At 43.2% G+C, this 24199-nt stretch overlaps 1 protein-coding gene across 7 annotated transcripts in view; it reads right to left on the bottom strand.

The window, feature by feature from the left end:
* ncoa2 (nuclear receptor coactivator 2) overlaps window positions 1-24199 on the bottom strand; it is a 96928-nt gene that overhangs the window by 49245 nt on the left and 23484 nt on the right. For all 7 annotated transcript variants that reach the window (XM_084048930.1, XM_084048929.1, XM_084048927.1 and 4 more), the window contains exons 3-4: window positions 10943-11050; window positions 8375-8547 (exon numbers count right to left, since the gene is read on the bottom strand). In XM_084048930.1, the coding sequence (XP_083905056.1) occupies window positions 8375-8547; window positions 10943-11031 (262 nt within the window). In that variant the 5' untranslated portion in view covers window positions 11032-11050. The remainder of the gene's footprint in view (window positions 1-8374; window positions 8548-10942; window positions 11051-24199) is intronic.

Genomic DNA, 24199 nt, shown 5'->3' on the forward strand with positions numbered 1-24199 from the left:
TGATCCATCGGATTAAATGAGTTAGTCTTTTTTTTTATTAGGCTAAATCAACGTTCTTTAAATAGAACCCATCGGTTTCATCAACATAAGTAGGCCTAGATGGCTAATCCAATAAGGGCATAAAATAATGATGAAATAATAATCTCGCCCTGGGCTCACAGCAACTTGTAGGTAATGAACAAAAACAGTTTTTGATCGGTAATGCCAATGGAGTGAGGGCGGCCGGCTTGTGACGTCAGAGAGAGAACGAGACAAAAAAAACTATTTTCTCTAATGCCGCAAGCCTTCAGCCGAACTGTTCATTCAGTGCCTACGCTACAGAAATGGCAATAAAATAAGAAGTACACTTCAAGTCACTCGGGTGGCGCAGTGGTAAAGTCCCTGCCCACCACCACGGAGGTTGTGGGTTCAAATCCACCGTGTTGTCGGTTGTCTATGCCATTGGTTCTCAAAGTGGGGTCCGGGGACCCCCAGGGGTACTTGAGGGGGTTCCAGGGGGTCCCCAGCTAAATGATGGACAGGGACCAAATGGACCCTTATGGGTCTGTAACTCTGAGAGTTAAATTAATATTGATTTTACAATATGAATTGGGGTCCCAGAGACATACATGCCATTAAATGGGGGTCCGTAGCCCTAATGCATGTCAAACTGGGGGTCCTTGAAATTAAAATGGTTGAAAATCACTGCTAGAGAGCCGTAAAAATCTTCTATTATGGGGGTCCCTGGCTTATCTTTTCAAATGGGGGTCCGCGGGCTAATAAGTGTCTATTTGGGGGTCCTTGGCACGAAAAAGTTTGAGAACCACTGGTCTATGCGAACACAATTGGCTACGGGGGGGGGGGAGGGAAGCTGGGCGGGGAGGGTGATAATTGTCACTGCATGTAATCCTACAGGCTGGGGCAGCACCTGTCAGCAGGGAGTGTTGGATGGGAGGAGTAGGACAAAAGGCCCTACTTCCTCCGAGTGGGGGCTCCTCACTGGCAGGTGAGTCAGTAGGATACAACAACAGTGACAACACAGATATGTGTGGGGAGGAATTGATTGGCATAACGACTAAATTGGGGAGAAAAAGGTGGTAAGAAATTATTGGCTACTCTAAATTTAAAAAGTAAAAAAAACACTTTTAGGCTTATAGCAACATTATGCTACATGGCAATGGCAGAAATCTGCACAGTAGCCTCTCAAAAGAGAGGCTACTGTTCCGAGTGGTCTGGGACTTGATATCTCTATGTTGTGGAGCAAGTACAGCATATCAGCTTGTTTAGACTGTACACCATTGTCACAACTACTTAAGCATAAAAAGAGAGGCTACCGTTCCCAGTGGTCTAGGACGTGATAACTGTTCTGGGACAAGAATATCAGCTTGTTTACATTGTCTGGTAGAGCGTCTACTAGAGTTGGAGTCGTTTTGGGTAGCATTCTGTATTTTTACCAGGTGCTCGAAGAGCGCCTGGTCTACAGACAGGCTGGGACATAGTCCGACACCTAAGCGACACCTAAGTGTCATTGGCTGTCCTGGCTGTCCTTCACTCCTTTAAGCCAATGGCGACACGAATGGGGAGACGGCCCGCCCCCCGCAGTAACCGTGCTCCGCTCCCTTCATTCACACTGCAACAGTTGTTGTAGACAGTGCAAGTTTTGCAGCCTTAGGCAGGAGGGTTAGCCTAAATGCTAGCATGTTTCATTAGACCTAGTTTGGCTATTAAGTTATTATTTGGCCATGTTCACACTGACTTCAATCTTTGCTATAGTTGGGAAGACCCGTGTGGTGTCAAAAAAAATTGCCACCACTTATATAAAAAACATTATAGCGTTTAGCGTCGCAGATTCAATGTTTCCAGGTTTGGCGAGAGAAACAAGCAATCCGAAAAACAAGTAATCAGGTCTATGAAAACACACACACACACACACACACACACACACACACACACACACACACACACACACACACACACACACACACACACACACACACACACACACACACACACACACACACACACACACACACACACACACACACACACACACACACACACACACACACACACACAGAATATGACTTCAAGTCATTTCTTTCTTGTTTTTACACCAGTGGCCCAGAATCTACTTTTGTCATTCAGGTAATCCTGATGTCGTCTTCCTTGTCCACACATTGTAACATGTCCATATATCTCCATTTATCAGTCTTATGTAGGGATATTAACAATCAATCGATAATGGATTAATTGCTGTTAAGAATTGAATCGATTAAATGTATCGATTTTCAATTAATTGACTTGGGGCAAGTGAAAGTTACATGTATGGTGTGTGTGATATCAAATGTGAGCTTACCATAATCACAGTAATCCTTAATCATATTCCATCATATTCAAGGGCTTTTGGAGAGAAATGAGAGACTCCATAGGCATAGAGCACTGCAGAGGGGAGATGTGTGTGTCTGTGTCCAGCTGATGCTCATTGACGCTCGTTAAATGTTATATACTGTACATCAAGGCAATTATGTTTCTGAACTCATTTCCGGTTTGGGACAATAATTTTCCTTTTGGTCTTTAAAAAACGCTGCTTATGAATTAATCGATTCTATACGGATTGATAAGGTTATCAACTATCAATTAATGAATTAATCGATCATTTGCATGATGATCTTATGATTTTCCGCTGCATCTGCGGCTCCCTTTTGTGAGCGATTGGTTCCCTGTAGTGGATTTTCAGCTGCGGTGAACTGCAGCCCAAGCATAAGTTAACCACTTAAAAAAAACCTCTATTACTTAGTAAACTGGATCTGAGTTGTCTCTGTACTTGGACTGCTTTTTTTCTGTCTACATCAAAAGTCTTTGCCAAAAATAGCCGATCTGTCAACCTCACTGTTTTTATTCTTTTATGAATTCAGCTGTCTTTTACTAGGAGAAACATACATTTTGTTTATTTTTCTAACACTGCTTGCATATGGAAAACAAATGACAAATAATTCAATCTTGAATCTCACAGCGTAGATCTGCTATTTTTGGCTAATGTTCGCCCCCAGAATATGGATGCTGGGGTTCAAGTCGTTAAGTAAGTAAGTAGCCTTGGAAGTTGGAAACCAAGGTAAAAATAACAATAATGATGCAAATCAATCTACTAATTCACAAAATCTCTGTCTATGTCTGCCTGTCTGTCTGTCCCAGGCATAACTCGGGCACCAGTTTTCTAGAACCCCAAAAAAACATATATCTGTGTCTGTGGCTCTGCGGTGGACCGACCGAAGTGTTATGGCTCAAGCGGGTGTGGGCACTGGCTTCCCTGTTTGGCCAACCCGACTCGTCACTTGGTGGAGCTTTGTGTCACATTTGTGCGGCTGCACCAATATAAGTGGCGGCATGCATAATGACATCAAGGATCCCCATATCTCCATATTTTGTTGATTGGTCGTATGTTAGTTTTGCACATTTTAGGTGAATAAGGGAAGTGAATTATCTGTTCATTATTTGGTCATTGTATCCCATCTGTCATATTGTTTAGACGGTGATGAGACTGTTAGTTCTGTGTGTGTGTGTGTGTGTGTGTGTGTGTGTGTGTGTGTGTGTGTGTGTGTGTGTGTGTGTGTGTGTGTATGTGTGTGTGTATGTGTGTGCGTGCGCACACACTCCGCACAGCAACAGAGTTGCTCTGATAAATACAACACTCAACCATAATAAATGTGACTCTGTCTCTCTCTCAATGACCAACGTCCTGGTTGAGTCAGACAGACTGGAGGTTTGGTTGAGTTGTTTACAATGCGATGGCTTTATAACAATATAATTGATTCAGAATAGATGGGGGTGTTAACGATTTGAGTCCCATACAGTGGCGTTAAGTAGGCTATGACGTTTGTTTTCAACTATCCAAAGCAGTACAGTAGCTATTGAGCCATAGCAGTGTTGATCTGCTTTAGAGGGGGTAAATATCAGTAAAGATCTGCTTTAGAGGGGGTAAATATCAGTAAAGATCTGCTTTAGAGGGGGACATAATCAAATATAAAATACAAATAATTGTTGTGCTAGAGCCCTTTCAAAAATAGAAGTCCATATGACAACACAGGCCTACAGCTCACTCATTCAAGCGAGCACAACGGAGGCAACACTGATCTCATGAGTGGCAACAGAAACACTCTTATACACTGTTAAAGGGGTTTACTTTCTCTTATAAAAACAGGCCTGTGTGCTTCAAACAGGTCACTTGTGAGCCAGACCTTTTAACAAGGCTCTCTCTACTGTCACAAAGCATTCACATGCTGCCCCATTGTCCAGACACGTTGCCATGGTGTAAACCCAGGCACTTAGCAACCGACGGGGTGAAAGGTTGCGGTAAATGAGTGCAAGTGAGTTGGAGCATGCAGCTGCCACACTGGTTCCAGCCATGGGATGGATGATATTGTCAAAATACAAAAAAAAAGAAGCTGTTATGGAATGAAGGAGAACATTAGCTTCTTCCACTGGGTAAACAATTCCTGATAGGAGCTGGTTTATAATTTCTGTGTAAATCGGAACTAGGCATAATGTTTGCCCCAAAAACGGAATTATAACTCTCACCTGGCTACACCAAACCTCAACTTCATGGGAGATCCTAACCTTAAGAAGTGACAAGATGCATTTTATGATCATTGGTCTTTGAAGAGATGTTTGTTGCTTTTCAGCTTAGTGTGAAATATAGACTGCCTGAGACAGCTGATTGATGAGCAAGAGACGACACTTTGGTATACAGCAGGGGTCTTCAACAGGGGGTCCGGGACCCCTAAGAGGTCCTCAGAGTTACTACAGGGGGGCCGCAAAATCTTTCTGTGATAGGAACTTTTTTTTTACATTAACCACTTTAACCCTAGCATCCCTATTCTGAGGAGAACTTTAGTCTAAAATAGCAGATCTACAAGCTCACAACGCCTCGCAGTGCCTTGTGGTGTAGAGGTTTGGTGTAGAGGGAAAAAACAGCCAAGTACAGAGTGAAAGGTCAAGTTTACTAAGTATCGACAGTTTTAAGTGGTTACATGTCTGAAAATACACAACATGAATCCAACATGATAATGCTGTCAAACAAGTCTATGAAAAAGTTGAAAACACATGAAACACAATGTTATACAGTATGTAGTAGGGGTCCCTGCTTCATCTCTCTCAGCTAAGGGGTCCTTGGGCTGAAAAACGTTGAAGACCCCAGGTATACAGTTTAATGTTACACCATTGACAACATCATGTACAAGGAGGCCATGGGCTTATAAACCTATAAAGCCAGTTCGTGTAAAAGACAAATGCATTCAGTATGTCTCGTCAGAGGTACAATCCTGTAGCCTACTACAGATTGCTTTCATCTGCAGTCATTTTTCAGCAAGGTATAGCTGTTATTAGGTTATTGTTTTGCCCTGAAATGAACATATGGAGTATACCGCAGGCTCCAGTCTATCCTGTACCTGCAGAAATGATGCTCCCTATTTCTCCATGTGAGTGATTGGGTTAATAGCCGTGCAGAGAAGCCTTATGTTCAGAGTGCGGGCTGCCCTACTTTTGAAGATGATCATGAGTGGAGGAATGAGGGGGCCATCGGAGTAACTGGAGGGGGACGCATTTGATTGTTGCACTGCGCCCATGTGACGGCTGACCATATGGTGAGGAAATTCTGTGGCCCGAAAAAGGGGAACAAATCCATTGCCTTTCGTTTTCTTTTTTTTGTTGGGGGGGGGGGCGGGGGTGCAGATGTGTGTGAGGACGGAAGCAAATGCCGGTTTTGCCCTGCTGCGCAGGCACACGCACCAACTCTCCTTCTCATTCTCTCACACAGTATTAATGATGTGTGCATCAGCAGGGCCTCTGCAGGCCCAGCAGGGCCCAGTAAACCAGCACAGCTGCCCCGAGAACAAAGCCATCACTCAGGCACCGTGGCAGCCCTCAGTGACTCCCAACTATCTCCTGCCAGGCTCTACTGTCCTTCTGCAGCCCTACGCCAGGTACACACGGCTGAAACTAATGGCCACCTGCACCATCCAGACATCTACCAGATGTTTCAAGCAGTATATTAGTAGAGTTCTGTAAACTGTGGTGGCATTTTAAATGATATTTCTCTTTGCATTTAGAACACTGGAAAAAGGTTAGGATCACCACTTTTTTTTTTTTTAACACTGGTCTGTGTTCAGCAGGGTGAATGTAAGATAACTCCTCTCTGATCCAATTGCAGTTCAGAGCAGATCAGGCCCCAGCCTATCAGGGCTGGAGCTGTAATATAGTATTAGTAGGCCAGCAGCCCAGAGTGTAAAAGTAGCTATAAAAATCCCTGCTATGCCATTACTTTATGGGCACTATAAAGAAATCAATTACCCGCCATATTGTCTATTAAGACCAAACAAGCTTGAAACATTGCCTAGGCTTAGTGGGTTAGTTTTCCCCCCCTCCAAGTACACAAATCCACCCTGATTTCAATTAAGGAAATGTATGCAGACAGCATGAGATGAACATACAGGGATAAATTAACTGCTGCCCCAAGGAGGCCTCTTTTTCAAAGTCCATCCTCAAAGCGAAAGTGCTTCTTCCCAGGGCTGTGCTTCTACCCGTCAGTGTGGCTTATCAACTTAAATGTGTGCATTTCAAGTGTGTACGTTAGGTACTGCTACCATAAGCTGAGAATCTGTTTTTACACAGTAATGTTACTGTGTACACAGTAATGTTGCTGCAAGCATGGGGGGCTACTTAGGCCAATAGGAAATAAGAAATATTCTCCACTGCCAACAGTTATTTCCACAGCCTTGCAACTCCCAGTCACGGCATTGGACCAGGATAAGTTCTAAAAGAGCTTTTTGAAAAAGATGAGACGAGTTCTAAAAGAGCTTGTTGAAAAAGATGAGACCAAACGATCAAGCACCGTCAACTCTAGGTGTAAACACTTCTAAATGAGTTGCCAGGGCTTACATGGTTCATAAGAAGGGTATCAGTGAACAAGAAACCGTTTTGTGCCCTCCCTGAACTGTACAAGATGAGGTTCCGTTCCTCATCGCCATGAAATTCTCTTTCATGGCGATAAGGTATCTGTAGTTGCCGGTGAACAAAAGAAAAACAAGTACTACCATAAGCTTTTGTGTGTATGTTTTTGTTAAGTTTTGTCCTCGGTGGTCCATGTACAAACACAATAACTGCCTTCAAAGGGCAGGCAGGGGATGTCACTCCAGCCTGGCATAAAAATGGAGAGAGAAACGAAAGCAGCTGAGAGAGGGAGAGGGGAGCAAAAGAATTGAGTGGGGGAGGGGGGGAGGCAGGGATGGATAGCCAGAGTGTTTGTGTGCGATTTTTTGCATCACATTGCTTGCCATTACATAACGCTTGGCTCTATGCAAGTCGCAAAAAAACAAGTCGACATCCTCAGCCAGCCAGTCTGACTCACATTTACCTAGAGCTCTCCGCTCGCTCATTGCTTAGCAGATTCATGCTACTGCTTCTCACAGCGGGAGTCACAAAACAAGTTAACCATAAACCGTATTAACATCCTATAAAGCATATCAACATTTAAAATGTTCAAATGTACAAACATACCATTTGTAGATAGATAGTCATCTCACTCTATTCAGTCTAATTACTAGCAAATACCCTCATCCTATTCACAACGTACAAACCACAATACAAACACTCCTATTCACCTAACCATTATACGCATTACACACAGTTTAATTAACTAGGTTATACACCACACATTATATGGAGGCTTTTAGCCTGACTAGCTTCAGGCGCAAACAAATCAGTCAGCACCATTTATGAGCACAAAAGGGACAAGGACTGACAGATACAGAGATATCCACACATGGGTATATTGTTTGGATTGGAATCGGCGTTGCGCCGTAGGTGTGAGGCCCGCATAATGGCCCGAACTCTAGATGTGAAGTTTTAGACAAAGCAGCCAAATTGAATGGTAACTAAGGATTCATTACGGCAGTGGCTCAGGAGATAGAGGATTTCCAAACTCCTCTAGTTTAAAAAAAAAAGCTGTGTTTATTGAGCACCATGTTCGCATTGCAGAAGGTGTACAACATAAACGGAGAGAAAAATAAGAAACAGAAGAAAAAAAAACACGTTGCAAATGACATTTAGAAATACATTTTCCTTTTCTTTTCCCCCCATTCTTCTTTTCTCCTTTTCCTCTCCTCCAACTCCTCTAGTTTTAGACAAAGCAGCCAAGTGCCAATGGGTGTGTGAATGTGTGTGTAAATGGGTGAATGTGAAGTACATTGTAAAGCGCTTTGGAGAAAAGCGCTATGTAAATGCAGTCCATTTGCCATTTACTATGCTGAAAGACCTATTCATTAGCACTGAGACTTTATAGAACAGGCATACACCGTAAATACAGCTTAAGCATCAAGGCTGAAAATGGTGCTCCTCGTACCTTGCTCCTTTATCTGTCTGATCTGCTTCACAGTTTCCTTAAGGATTGCACATTTGTCAGGCTTGACGTTGAAGTTGTCGATGTCGTTGAAGTTGGCGAAGATCAGCTCGGCCAGCTCCTCGATGTATTTGTTCTCATGCTCGCGATTGCGCTTCTCGTTGCTCCGCTTGGGGCTGTGAAGACGAAAAGGGGAAAATCATGTAGTGATAAGATGGAACAGGGAGGAACAGGGAGGATGACAGAGACACTAAAGCGAGGGGCAACCCAAGACAAAAAAATTAAGGAAAACAAGGTGAGAAAAAAGGGTGAACGAAATTATGCTAGAACTGAAGCAAGGGTGTTCATGTGTGTTTTTGTGTGTATAGGAATGGCAAGGAGAGAGAGAGAGAGAGAGAGAGAGAGAGAAGGCCCGCATTCCTCATCCTGCTCACAGCAGGAGAACGAATGGGTGAACAGGGCACGGAGCGTGGGGCAGAACATCAAAGCAGTTCAATCTATACACCTCCACCAAGGCTCAGTGTCATCAGTCATCTGTGGACATGGCTCAAGAGCCCTCTCACTTCCATAGCACAGCATCCACGCTAACCTTGGCATGGAGCAGAGTTCGGAACGATGGTGAGGGCCGGGGTCAAACTATACCCCCACCCCACCCCCCCCCCCCCCACACACACACACCCAACAGATACACAGCTCTAGCTAAATATATCTGCAGTCAGCCAGTCAGCGTTTTCTTATTTTTTTTTTCTCTTTTCTGTTTTGCAAGCATGGAGCACCGCTGCATCAATAAAGACAACCCCTGTGTGCCTGTCTGCAGATGAATTATGCAGATTTACATTTATAGGCTTCAGCAGACTCTCTGTACCCCAGGGTTAGAAGTCACAGTAACAGTAAGCTATTCTTAGCGACTGCTGGGTGGCGACTGTGCCTACTACATCACAGGGCCCCATCGAATTAAAGTAGTCACAAATTGGGTATCCACTATCCAGTTAAATGTCTTAATAAGTGCTACGGTCGTCTTTGTTCTACTAATTCACAATAGGGCAGAGATGAACTTGGTACAAGGTCTCAAGGGGCCTTTGGAAAATGGTATTCTGCTGGCTACGAACCTAGTGCTGGTGCTTGGCTGGTGCTGGTGCCAGTTCACAGTTGGTTTGACTGTGAACTTTCGAAGCAACGGTTTGGTTTTCCACAGGCTACTGTATATATGCGCACAAAGCGCCTATATATGTAGAAACAAGACCTCATTGCTAGGCATATACTGTAGTTGATCATCTGTGCACGTAAAAATCTCTCTCATTGCTATGTATAATTGATCATCTGTGCACGTAAAAAAAATGTTTTTCCCTCTTCAAAACGCTTATTTACACCAACATTGTTATTGTGATGCAGTTTTGTTCATAGGGGTTTAGTATTTAAAGATTTGTTTATGATGCAATGCAAGGCAGTGGGCAATAAACTGTAGGCTTGTGTCTAAACGGACAGGGAGATCTTTGTAATCTTCACCAGTAAGTACAAAACTACACAAGAATAATGTTGGTGTAACTAAGATGTTCTCTGAAAAATATGTTCTACATGCATGGATTGTCAATTACAACTTTCACTGTAGGCATTTCCTGGATTCATATACACGGACAAGATGCCAGCGCAGCTTCGTGTTTTGTTGATGTTAGTTAGTGGTTCTCGAGCTTCCCTTTTCAGAAAAAAAACCCAGATAATCCCACACCCAGCCCCTGTCATAAATGATTCTTGGTCAAGAGTTGGTGCCAGAGTTGAACCAGTTTTTCTCGCTGAGAGCCAATTCTTTTGCTGTCCAAACAAAGAACTGGTTAGAGATTAGCAATGGATCCAAACCAGCCCTCAAAATGGCTTGGTGAAAAAGGGATAACAGTGGGTTTACTTTCCAATCATTCCATAACCTTTGTCCAATGACACACTGCCTTTGTTATTACTACTTAAGATTTTCTTGAATAGGTGCTTCATGGCGCTCGGGGTTCTTGTGGTGTGGGGTCCTTTGCGAGTTCAGTTACAAGATTAATAAACAATGTTACTTTCTGTATTTATTTTATGTGAAAACTGCATTGAAACATTTTCAGCACTTTGACCTTCATTTGTACCCAATGATTTCTGTCATTCACCACTGTGTGCGCACTGTCGATTAACGATGAAACCCTGCCAAAATTAGGGCAGCAACAGTTAATCAAACTAATAGATTTAAATTCATTATTTTCAAAAATAATCTATTTTAAAAAATAGTAAAAATAGCCGATCTACAAGCTCACAGGCTTGTAGCTTGTGACCTTGTAGACCTGCTATTTGTGCGACACAGTTGCAACAACATAAAATATAGGGCTTCAGTGATTAATCATACTAATTGAATAAGTCGATTATAAAAATTCTATTCAATGTTGATTCGTTAATAAAAAAGATAAGAGAAAGAAAATACATTGAAAAGTAATCGGTGATAATCAATAGTTGCACTTGCAGCCCCAAGCCAAAATAATAGTTTACCAGGAGGTATTTTGGGAAAGTCTGTCCCCCAGTTTGAGTGGCTGAGTGTGGAAGACTCACCTGGGGCCTAGAAGTTCGGTGGAACATTCTTTGCGTTTTCGTGACTCTGCCCTGGCAGGGTCAGATGGGTTTTCACCGACTCCACTCATCCTCAATGCATATCAGCGTCTGTGGGGAGAGAACACACACACACACACATACCAAGTCTGTTAGGATTTAATATGTGACGGTACAGACAACACATGCCAGCACACAACTTTTGATGGGTTGACCCAAGCATGCCCTGAAATGTAACAACTGCATGCGTGGGGGTGTGCCAATTTGTTTCCGAGCGCATAGCCATGGACACGCACACTTACACACAAGCACAAACCTGTGCTGGGGGCACTGGTTGATCCACTCCGGGAGAAATGAGTGAAAATGGAGCGGAGAGAACGAGATTCAATCATTTCTCACTGATGGCGCAGCATTCCCCAGAGAGGGAGAAATGGGAGCACAGTCCCCCCACCCCACAGCCCAAGACTGTGTGTTCAGCTACGCACTGAGAAAAACCCATACAATACAACATAAAAAGGCAGGCCAAATCACAGCAGCAGCAAACAACATGTTTCCGTGTTTACAGACTAGAACTTGTGAAGAAGGGCTGAACAATAAATCGAAAAATGATTTCTAAATCGCAATATGAGCTATTGTAATTTCCAAATGGCAGAGGCTGCAAGTAATTGCATAAAAGAGATGGGGGTCCAAAATGGACGTCTAAACAAAGGAATTCTAGAGTTTTAGGTAGTATTTGGTCCATGATTAACTACAATATTCATTTTACCCTTAAAACACATGATGTATAACAAGATGGCAGCGGGCAATGGAGTCTCATTTTGCGTACCTGTGTGAATGTGTGTGTATTGCGTAACTGTATAGGAAATGACAGTGTAATGGGCTATTCACACCAAGCACGATAACACAAACATATGTTGTTTTATATGTTGCAAAAATCCCCCAATATGGTTCTGTTGGTATTTGGTATTTTTGAGCGACCTGCCAGTCATAGGTGTGTGACTGGCACCTGAGCATGGGTCCTGCAACTTTGACAGAGATCTGTCTGTGGTACCGTTGTGCAAATCTTGCCTGTAAATCTCTGGAAGAAAGCCTATGGTTCCTCAGTGAAGCAAGGGTGAGGAACCGGTCTTCTTGGGATGTCGTCTCCCTGGGTCTGTCTTTGACTTCACCAGTCTCACAGAACTTAATTCCTAAGTTTGTAAATGGTACCAGGGCTAACACCAAATAATGCTGCCACTCTACGTAGCGGAACACCAGCTTCCACTTGCTCTATTGCACAGGCCTTTTCCTGAAGGGACAAACATGGCATCTTTCCATGGGGGTAGTGTTGCTGCTTGGAGCATACACAAACTGAACAGTTACAGGACCCATGGTCACGTGCCAGAACAACCGACGAAGGCCGCAGAGGCCTCAACATTGCGTTTTTAACGCTCAATAAATATATATTTTTGGGAGCGTTAAGACTGTGTGCGGACCTCCTCCTTCTCTACAGGTGCCAGTCACACACCTGCTACCCACACGTTTAGCTGTGTGGCTCATTCCACGATTGCACAATCCTGACAAGTTATACCTTGTTGTAAAGGTGACTAATCAACGATATAAATACAATACCAGTTGGTATTATTGAAAGGGAGAGATAATCAACCAAAGTCAGTTTATAGTCGTGGACGATATCGTTTGGGTGACTTTCAGTGCAATTTTATGAACAATAAAAGCATTGACAGCCATTGAAAATCTGGGATACAATATGTCGCTTGCCCTTGGAAAGTTTAAGGTAGATGAGGAGACTATTATGAAGCTAACACTAGCTGGTAGGCCAACTGTCATTACCTCAGGTAAAAATAATGTAAAGTAACAAGGTACAACTATCTCACCTCAGAGTCAAATGAACCAAATATCCTATTGCATGCGTCTTTCAGCACTCTGAGATCTCTCTCTCCATCCCTCTCTGTGTGGGCTGGATCATGCACAGCACATTCTGGTGCCACTGTTTACAGAACGTAGCCTATCGAACATCAGTGTGGATGCTCACATAATTATCTTTATTGTGCTCAGGGTGAATGGCGCTTAAAAAATAAAAAATCCTACATGTTTTGCTCACTGTCTAGAAGTAATACAATATATACTTTTCCCCTTTTCTTGACTTTACCCTTTGCCTGACTTTCATTTCAGTATGGTATGCAAATAAACTATAACTTGCTTGAGCTAGGTTATCCATCACAGTGAACTTTACGTCACCTTTATTTTCCGTCAAAGTTATTGACTTTTCTATTGACTTGTAGACAACATGCTAAACATGCAATAACACAGGTATTGTCTTTTAAATATCAAATTATGTTGACAGTATCCATCTCATGTTATTGTAACAAATAAACTTTTGGGCTAATATTGCGCAGAATCTATTCATATTTCTTTCCAAAATCGTTCAGCCCTGATGAGAAGGCTACACAACTTTTCCTTGTAAATATGGATGCCAGGTTGAAAGTAGTTAATGAAGCACATTATCAAGGGGTACCATGATGGTTCCAGGCTAGAGGACCTCTCTGCCCTTCTCGCTTTTTCTTTTTTTGAATTCTATCAATTTATCCGATGAATTTAGCTTAGTTAAACCAATGTTTGAAAATGTGTTACTACATTTTATTTCGTTTCAAAAAGGGTAGGCAAAATAAGCCTCGGCTTCAGCGTGCCACTAGTATTAGTGGACTCAAATGTATGCATGTATATTTGCTCTTTTAAATGGAACGAAATAAAGATTTACTACTACTACTACTTCTTTATCCTATCTGAAAAACCCATTTCTAAAAAGCCACACAAAATAAAAATCATTTTATCATTTCTAAGTAAAAAAAAAAAAAAAAACACATTTGCAAAGTAAATATGCAAAGAATGCAATGGTGCCTGGTTGCTACAGACCACTCTAGCAACAGAACAAAAGTCCTGTGGGTATGTTAGTTTTCTGTATTACTACTAGTGTACACACGTACTGACAGACAATATGGCTGGCTCCAGTGTAAGTGACACTGCACACAGCGCTACCTTGGATTTCCTAGGTTATACTATTAATCTGAACTGCGTCCTCTGAAATATAAACCTCTAAAAAAAGAGAGACATGACAAGATGAGAGCCCCCTCTGGTGAGGCATGCCCAAGTTCATGTCCTCATGAGATCCGGAAAATTCTCCATAAAAGACAAACATTTCTCCCTTTCTCCCTCAGCCTGTGAGTTGACACAGACTAAACGCTACGGCAGTAAATGAAAAATGATGAATTATTCAAAGGAGTAATGCCTTTTTAATCACCACCATCATGTGCACCACAATCTGATGGCAGTTAATGGAGTTGGCTTTCAACATGGGTGGATATATCAGTGCAGTAAATCAGATGCGTACTTTGGCACAATTGTGCATCCCTGCATCTACTTCCAGACAAAAAAAGTGCAGTACCCGGAGAAAAAAACAAAAACAAAAGAAGAGTTGACAGACAGATGTAGTGAGAATCCTGCTCTGCCTGTCGGCCATATGCTGCGTTCACACTTGCGGCGACAAAACGACAGGATATAAGTCATTTTCAATGGAAGCCAATGACACGAAGCTACAAACTGACGGCCAACACTTGTCGCTGCATGACGGGCAGCGCTCCAATGACGCAGTGAAGCGTCAATCAATTATATGTTTTTGTTTCCCCAGTTCCACTCCCCTTCCCTCTCCCCACAATTCCTGCTCTGTTCCGTAAAAGGAAGATAAACTCCTTCTTGCCGCTAACCAGTTCGCTGTGCTATTTAAACCTTAACCTACCCTTTTCATTTACGCAGTGTTGCTTGAGCAACACTTTTAACGGCGACTTGGCAGCAATGTAGCTGGCTACGATTGGACGTTTTGTAGCTTTTGTCGTCGTTAGTGTGAACGCATCAATACTTGTTGGTCCAAGCAACAGGGTCAGGTCATATCAAAAAATGTACAGGAAGACAAAATGAAAAGCAATACACAGAGCGACACATACAGAGACAGTGGCTAATAACAAAAGCAAAATAAATCAGCAGGAGAAAATGGTTATTTCTCCCAGCACAGCACTCGGGCACTTGGGGCACACTGTGTTGTGGATGCACTCTGAGACACTCTAAAGCCTCATTTATGCTTCTACAAGAACGTGTTAGGCAACGTGTTTTTTTCCAATAACGTCTATTTTCAAATGAAAAAAATGGACACTTTCTTTTCTGTGACACATTGTACGACATTTTGTTGCTGCTGAGGCATAAATCAGGCATAACCATGGAAACAGCGACAGCACACAGTGTTCGCTCCTCAGCCATTACATAAGGCAGAGTACAACGCAGCACAATCTAGAGCAGAGTGGGAACAGTGTAGCTTTAGCAAGAAGCCTGCATAACTGAATGGAGAGCTAGCCACCATGCTACAGTACCTTCAGTCTGGCTCCCTACTGGCCTGCAGTGGCCTACTTAAAGCTAATGGTAGGGGCCTGTGTGCTCAAATGGCTGAAATCAAAGCCGCGGTGACTGGGCAGAGAGGAAGGAGACTCGGAAAGGGTGGAAAAACACACAGACTCACTTTCGTGACAGTGACTTGAAAGCAAGTGGCTTTCATCGGCCTCGTGTAACGTATGGATTCATTGGTTAAACAAAAGGGCTGGCAGCAATACAGAGACACAGATAAACAACAGGGGAGTGTTTGGGTGTGTGTCACGCTTTGTCCTCACATTACAGTCTTTTTGAGAGCTGTAAGGGGCGTCTTTATGCTGTGGTATGTTTCCGTCCCCTGAAATTACACTACTAGAGTGTCTCTCTACAGCAGAGGTTACACGCCTTATTAATGACAACAGAAACGGGCCATTAAACTATCGTAGCCGAGCTACGCGCTCTCCGTCCTCATTGGCTGTCTCTTGGTCTTCCAGCGCAAGTTACCATGGGGATTCCAAAGCCGATTGGCTGCACTGCACTTGTCCCTTTAGGTTGAAAATGATTGGTTGCCTCCCTCTCCTTGACATGGCAATAACGGTGGGGTCGCCGTTCATTGAGAGAAATCAGGGATACACTGGATGTACATGGCACGTCTCAATGACACCAATACAGACGGTTGGCCCGGACAGCCAGGCCGGTAAGCTGACAGACAGCCATGGCATTGCTGTTGCTGGGGGACCCAGTTACAAAACTTGGTTCTCAAACTTGTTCATGTCAAGGACCTCCAAATGAATATGTATTTTGCCTCAGCCTCGGACTCCCCCCCCCCCCCCCATCTGAAAATATTTTGTACCAGGGACCCTCACACAAGATTTATGTTAAAATGCATCAAACACATTCAAAATTTTTCGCATCTTTTCCAATTTGATTTTTTTATAAAATAGCCGATCTAAAAGCTCACAACCCGTCGCGATTTTCAAATAGCCAATGTATATAGGGTTAAACCAATTTTGAAGCTCAACTCATCAAGTCATTTTGCTGGAGCCCCCCCTGGAACCCCCTCAAGGACACCACGTTGAGAACCACTGTCATAAAATTCTCAGAGAATGCCCCAAATCCCTGGTCGACTCTGAACAGCCGGACGCTGCATTTAGCATGGTTACTGTAGGGTGCCATGTCATTGAGTTAATTATCTACATCGGGACAGTGGAGAATGGCTTATTCCCCGAGCAAAGCTCAACCATCCCTCGCCAAGGGTCAGTAATGCACAGTATAGTGCTACACTGCTCTTTTCACTGTGTATATACAGGGATAATATGCTCACCACTCTTCCTTACATTTAACCCATTAAATCCGGGAATGCATCTGTGTCATTTACTCATTTTAGATTTGAGCTATAACCATTATTATACTTTGGGCTATTCAGAAATAGCAGATCTACAAGCTCATAGTGCGGCTATGAGCTTGCAGATCTGCTATTTTTGAAAAATCTTGAACATTTCTGCAAATCTCTGATATATTTTGCTTCTGGAGGTCCCTGGAACCAAATATTTGACAAATGTTCACTTTAAAAAATACATATTCAAAGATCTGCACAAATGTTCACGATATCTCAAAAATAGCAGATCTACAAGCTCATAGCGCGGCTATGAGCTTGTAGATCTGTTATTTTTGAATAGCCAAAGTATAAAAGAATGGTTAAAATCTAAAATGACAGATGCTTTCCCGGTCTTAATGGGTTAAAATAAAGCCTGTGCTGTTCCCATTTAGTGGTAAGTTAAAGTTGGGTCCAGTTCCAGTCTACATGTGAGAAGGAAGCATACGCGTAACGCGTCTATTCCTGGGATTCCGTTGTCTCATGTGATGAAAAATTCAAAAGAACGTGATTCATAGCAGTTTATTTCACACGCACGGACGACACACGCACGTACAAGCACACAGGCTTTTATGATGCAATCAAGCTTTAATAACAATGAAAAAAGTTAATTCCCATACATACTGATCACCTCTGCATTGATTTATTAAAAAGAAGGTTGACACAAGGAACTTTCTCAAGCTTTATGCAGACTTCCACACAACACTACTGCTGTTTGCTACACATATATTGATGCAATCCCCCCCCCCCCCCCCCCCCATAGGCCTATACGTCACAATTAACAAACAGTGGAGCTGATGATGATTACAATGACAACAGTGTTTATGCTTTGAATGTGGTCAAGTCTCTGTGCTCCGTCCCTGATGATTCCTACCCAATTGCTCTCTGTAGGACAAAATGCCCATTCATTACACAATCATTGCCACAACAAACACAAAAAAAAAATACAAATAAAATAGATAAATGGCACTGAGTGAAAAAAAAAGTAAATAATATTATCATCCAACTTTTGCAATCTTCATGAGTTTTGCTTTCACTTCACCAGGGATTGCTGCATTCTTAAATGGCCGAGGTGTCCATTTCATGAGGTCATGTGTGCAGCAGCGTGAGCTGTGATTGGTCTACTTTTTTGGGGGACTGACAAACATTTATACATACATTTTGTATCTATGTATGTATGTATGTATGTATGTATGTATGTATGTATGTATGTATGTATGTATGTATGTATGTATGTATGTATGTATGTATGTATGTATGCATGCATGCATATATCATATATATCATATACATATATCCATGCATGTATGTGCATGCATGGATATATGCCATACATACAATCAAATACTGTTATAGACACTGTGGCTGAAAATGTCCAGAATGCAGCTATAAAGATGTTGCAATGTTTTTTAAGTGCCCACTCTGGTTGTAAAGAGTAGGAGATAGTGAGAGCCAGAGAGCAAAAATCACTTACTGCTAGTTTTATAATTACATCAACATTGGGGTATCTGGCCAGTAGCTGATGTAATAACCTTATGGGGTCACATTACAGTTACCAGCCTGCTGAATGGCTCTGGAACCGTCAAACCATCCGGGAAGGGCCGATACAGCAGAACATATAGGGTTAAATGAAATCCCATATAACTACAGAATTACACCTTCATGCAGTTTGCCTCAGCTCAGAGTTAGAAGAGAAGCGAAAGGTGGTGCTGATAGGTCAATGAAGCCATAACTTCATTAGTCGTGTGATTGACTGGCACTTTCTGGACAGCCTCTGCCATCACTTATACAGTTCATCAGGCTGTCAACTCTGGGGTTCATTTGGACCGGAAAGTCGGGAAATATGGCTCATCAGTCATAATACACTACCTTATGTCAGGCATGGAGACCCTGGAAATCACTGGGTGGGAGGGGGATGTCTAGATTCACATGGGAATGACAGATAAATCCATGCCATATTTTACACACACTGCTCTCAAGCTACCATCTTTCAGAACTCAACTGACCCGAGTGACTAAAGGGCAGCACTAAATCATTAGCAGCTAATGCCACATTTCCATACCAGCAACACAAGGGGAACCGTGGAAAAGTGTGGTGTCTGCAGCACTCGAGCTGAACCGTCCACTGTATCTATGAGCAGGTTACGGTGTAAACAGGACATCACAGGAAGGCAGTAGTCACAAACCTCAACCTTCTAGGAAAATGCAAGCAGGGAAGGCAAAGTGGTTATGTAACGTTAGCCACCAAGAAAATAAAGCAAGAGTAGTTTTCAGTTGGTGATAAGCCAATGTCACACAATACAGGGGTGGCTTTTCACACTTTTGGGTATGATATCAGTGTCTTCCGTGTCTTAGGTCTACTGCTTGGGACGTTTTGTTTTTTACTTGTGACAAAAACAAGTGCTTTAGCTGAGAATCTTACTGGAAATGAAAGCTGGGAATATATGGCAGGAAAAGAGGCAGAAGGCTAGTTGGTGTACTGGTCCACTACTACCCTCCCATATATAGTTGTGTTGCTGCTTCCAACAGTTATGATGGAGCTTAGGTTTCCACTCGCATAACTGTAGTAAACACCCCTGCCCTGGGCGCGCACACACACACACACACACACACACACACACACACACACACACACACACACACACACACACACACACACACACACACACACACACACACACACACACACACACACACACACACACACACACACACACACACAAACAGAGGACAGTAACCACACTTCTCTGTTTGCATGCTGACGGGTGAGCCCTGCCTGTGTGAACTCAGCATTTCTCAGTTCATTACAGCGTTTCATCTCCATCAGGGCTCATGTGTTCGGCTGACTCAAGGGGTGCAAATGATGGGTTTGATTATTATGGCAACGTAGCGGCCATGCCACCGCCTGAGCCACATGGCCTCAGAGCAGTGTCGTCAACTTTCCAATACCTCAGTGCCAGTGGCTCACCTTAGAAAAGTTCAACAAAACAAACGGCAGGTACTTGTCATAGCTGCAAGACATTTTGAACATTCTTTCGGGCAAATTCTTTTGGTACCCTGCATCTCTGACGCATTTAAATCCGAAAGGACGCACTATTGGACTCACTATTGATGCTTCCAGGGACGCACCCAATTTCTACCCTGATAATGCTATTGTTTCAAGTTAAAACCAGTCAACCCCTCTTTTCCTATGTGTCTCATGGGGAAAAGCTCAAGACAATTCAACTCTGCACGAGAAGGCATGTGCGTGAGACAAGCACAACCTGTCAGATTGCCAGCGTCTCGCTACCCGTCTGCTCGCCTCTTGTTTAACATTAATTATTATGCGCTTCATTTGCTTCTCGTCTGAAAGACCTTTACGCAGCAAGCATTTTACCAAAGCCTACTTAGCAGTAGCGAAGTTCGTTTGACATCGAACGATCAGTGATTTTCCAGGAACATTATAGACAGCGTGGATAGTTAGTGATGTAGTACGAGAGTAAGCTTTTGACTTCCGGTTGGCAAACTTTAAAAATAAGAGCTACATTGACTTGTAAAGTGATTTCATGTGTTTTGAATTTGAACAATTATTATAATGACGAAGCACACAAATGAGGAATAAGTTATTAACTGTTAGTAACCTAACCATATTTGACAAAAAAAGGAAATGAGAAAGATAAAGGTAAAGGTAAGAGGAGGAGAAAGGAAATGAAAGGAGGGAAAAGATGTACCGTAATATAATGAGGTTTTTATGATTAACATGTAAGTTAGCATGAAAGAATGATGTCTTTCAAGTGACGACAGGGCACCTACAAAACTGGTATGGCAAGGTAAGGGAAAGTCAACGTTATTGCACCAAAAGTTGAAATATTACATTGTAACTTTTATCATACATAGTGACAATGTTGCGAAACATGATCTGCTTTAAACAAATAGCCGGCAGGGACAGAACCACAACAACAGCAAGCTTAAGAAAGACTAAACAATGAGACAGGACAGCTCAACAGACACAACAGACAGACAGACAGACAGACAGACAGACAGACAGACAGACAGACAGACAGACAGACAGACAGACACACAGATGAAACACAGCCTAAAGTTTGAAAAATCAATTGACTTTGAGATCCCAGAGTGTAGTTGAGTGTAGGTGATTGGAGGTGTGTGTGTGTGGTTGCTCATATCTTAGGTGACACAGGAGCAGACTCTCCTGGCCCGCGCTGGAGCCACACAGTCTGGCTAGGAGGAATGCAAAGACAACGGGGGGAGGGCTGCGGCTCAAAGTGCATCCAGACAGAGTTTCTCTCTCTGTAGTGCATACAGCGCATAACCCCACTGTATGACAGCAATACAGAAAACACTTCAAAAGCACTACAAACAATCGCTTGTACCTTCACCTGTGACTTAATGTCATGGTATTAGGCTGTTCACCTGTCGGAGGACAGACAGACAGACAGCATCTGGCGAAATGAGTTTGTCAAGTGTTCAGTTGCTGCCGTTGGGGACTCAGAATCAGTGGTGTAAAGTAACTAAATGCATTTACTCAAGTACTGTACTTAGGTACTTTTACTTTACTGGAGTATTTCCAATTGTCTATACTTTTCCTTCTACTCCACTACATCTCAGAGGCAAATATTGTACTTTTACTCCACTACAATTATTTGAAAACTCCAGTTGCTAGTTACTTTTTAGATATAAATTATTACATTACAGTATAAGACATACCTTAACCACTTTAGCCTTATTTTATACCAAGGCTATTTGAAAATAGCAGATCTACAAGCTCACAACGCGTCGCGATGCGACGCGTTGTGAGCTTGTAGATCTGCTATTTTCAAACATTTTAGTACTTTTACTTTTGGTACTTTAAGTACATCTTGATATCAATACTTTTGTACTTTTACTCATGTCAATTTTAAATTCCGGACTTTTACTTGTAACAGAGTATTTCTACATTGCAGTATCGATACTTTTACTTAAGTAAAACATTTCAGTACTTTTTCCACCACTGCTCAGAATGTGTGTGTTTGTTGGAGTGCCTGGCTCTCGACACCGTGTGCAGGTTTCCCTGTGCATGGGCAGAGGCTCCGTGCCGAGGTCCCGATCTTTCTGTGTTGCGTTTAATTTATCTCTGTTGCTCTCTTTGTTGGTATAAATATACAGCAACAAAGAAAATGAAAACATTGAGGGTGACCTGCTTCCTTAAGAGGCTTAATCAATAGATTACAGCACTAAAGATGCCAGGGTCAAGGCTTTGCAGAGGCATTATATACTGTATCCAACAGCGTTGTTGTACTGGCAGGAAGTAATTGACAGATGATAATACAGACACTAGTGTCCGTGTCTTCACCAATGTCTCATTATATACTCTCCTGCTGATAATCATGTGTCTGTATCACAAAGTTCACAGTTCTGCTGACATTGTTGACAGAACCACACAAAAGGCGAACAAGGCTGTGTGCGGTACCTGAAGGGGGGGGCATTGGGGAGAGGGTTATTAAAACACTGAATCACCAATTCCTGTCATATTATTAGAAAAAAGAAAAACAAAACTACCAATGCAAATACCCCACCAATCTCTGCCAGCGGTTGACTGCCAAGGGGGGGGGGGGGGGGGGGGGGGCTTGCGCCAGTGTGCCATTCCAGTAATCATGTGGGTTAGCAGGGCTTTGGTTGTATGAGGCACACCCAGTGCTTACGGGGGCCCAGAGAGTGCCAGGCATGACTGAGCATTACACTGCTACGTTTACATCAAAAGCCAGTGGGGAAGTGTTTGAAGTCTCGTGCACTGTAATAATGAAAGCCCTTGCAGTGGGTGCCAAACCACTCCAAAACAGCTTGAGGAGGGCACTGAACAATGTCTGCTTGGTTCCTGGGCTGTCCTTACGCGGCCGAGCAAAAAAAGAAAAACAGGACTGTTGAGAGAGACAGAAAGAAAGAGTAAACTGTTACTGAATACTATTGCTGCTGTGCTGCTGGTCGATTGCATCACTGGACATTGAAACCCTCCCCCAACCACTCCGGAGAGCAGTGACTGAAGGGGGGTGAAGAGGGGGGGGGTCATTCTCAATTTACAGCTCAATATCTGCAGGGGTGGGAGAGTTGCCGGGAGAGCCAAGACACATACAGAGACATGTTGGGATCGTGTCAGATGGTATTAAAGACAAACACGTGTAATTAAAACATTATTGATTTCAACACGGGCAGCTGGAGTGAACCCTCCGGTCTTGCCGACAACTGTGTTACCTCGAAACAGATGTTCTGCCATTGGCTCTCTGGGTCCACACTCGAACGCAGCTGGAGGGACGGGTCAGCTAGAAGAACGCCATGGTGTCCAACACACCCACAACGTGATTTTTTTCTGACTAGATCTGTCTTACAGATATGTAGGTCTCACAGCAACACTATGGGATCAGATCAATGGGGGAGCACGAGCGATAGGGAACGAGAGCGATTAAACCGTACGTGGAGAGAGAGAGAGCGAGAGAGAGAGGGGGGGCGAGAGAGAGAGAGAACAGAGGAGGAGGGGAAAACAAAAGATAATAAGCAGGTCAGGAGTCGGAGCATGTCTGTCTTTATTCCTGTGCCATATATGGTTCAGTCTCATTCTTTATGCAAAGGGGGTGGGGTGGAGAGGTGAAACGAGTTGGGTTCAGACTATATAACATGCAGCCAACAGAGCCAACTCCGGCATGCATACACACACACAGACTCTTTGCATTAGTCCTCGACTGCCACACGGTTCCACTCAAGAGCTTCTCCACTCCAGAATCAGTGCAAGGTAATGGCTCTAAAGTGCCAGATTGCAACCAACAGCGAGTCCCCCACAAGTCCCCCCCTCCCATTTACCGAAAGCTGATCATGCTCATGAATCTTTAACACTAGGAGTCACTTCAGAATGTCGCAGCAAGAGGAGAGGAGGGCGGTGTGCATAATAAGACATTAAGTTGAGGAGTATGGAGCGAGAGGAGGTACAGTCAGTGGGCTGGACACGGCTGTGGGAGGGACATAGTGGAGGGACGAGAGCACTGGGAGGGGGGCAGTGAAGGGACAGATCATTGATTTACTGCCCTAAACAAGCACCTCTCCACAACAGTCCAGCCTCCAATTAATCTGAGGCTCTGAGCGAGATGCCGTATTCAGAACCAGATTATTGTGTAAGGTTAAATATCTTGTGCTCGATTGTAAATGTGTTACCTTCGTATCAGTTACTGTTCTGTCTGTAATCCACAACTGATACATGTGCGCACAACACCTCATACACACAGAGACAGCGGGACACGTTGTTGAAAAAATAATTTTCGACTAATGCGAGCCTCTAATTTCACAACAGCTGCTGTATTATGAGACAACGGTGTGTGTTGGCAAAACTCCAGGCAGCGTACATCAGCGTTTTAACGTGTTCAAGCTAGCAAGCAATACAGTCGCACAGAAAGCAGAGGAGACTCCAAGTCTCCTTGAGGCTTGAAGAATTGAAGAGGCTCCTTTACAGAA

The sequence above is a fragment of the Gymnoscopelus microlampas genome, assembly GCF_963454915.1.
Source record: "Gymnoscopelus microlampas genome assembly, chromosome: 22".
NCBI lineage: Eukaryota > Metazoa > Chordata > Actinopteri > Myctophiformes > Myctophidae > Gymnoscopelus > Gymnoscopelus microlampas.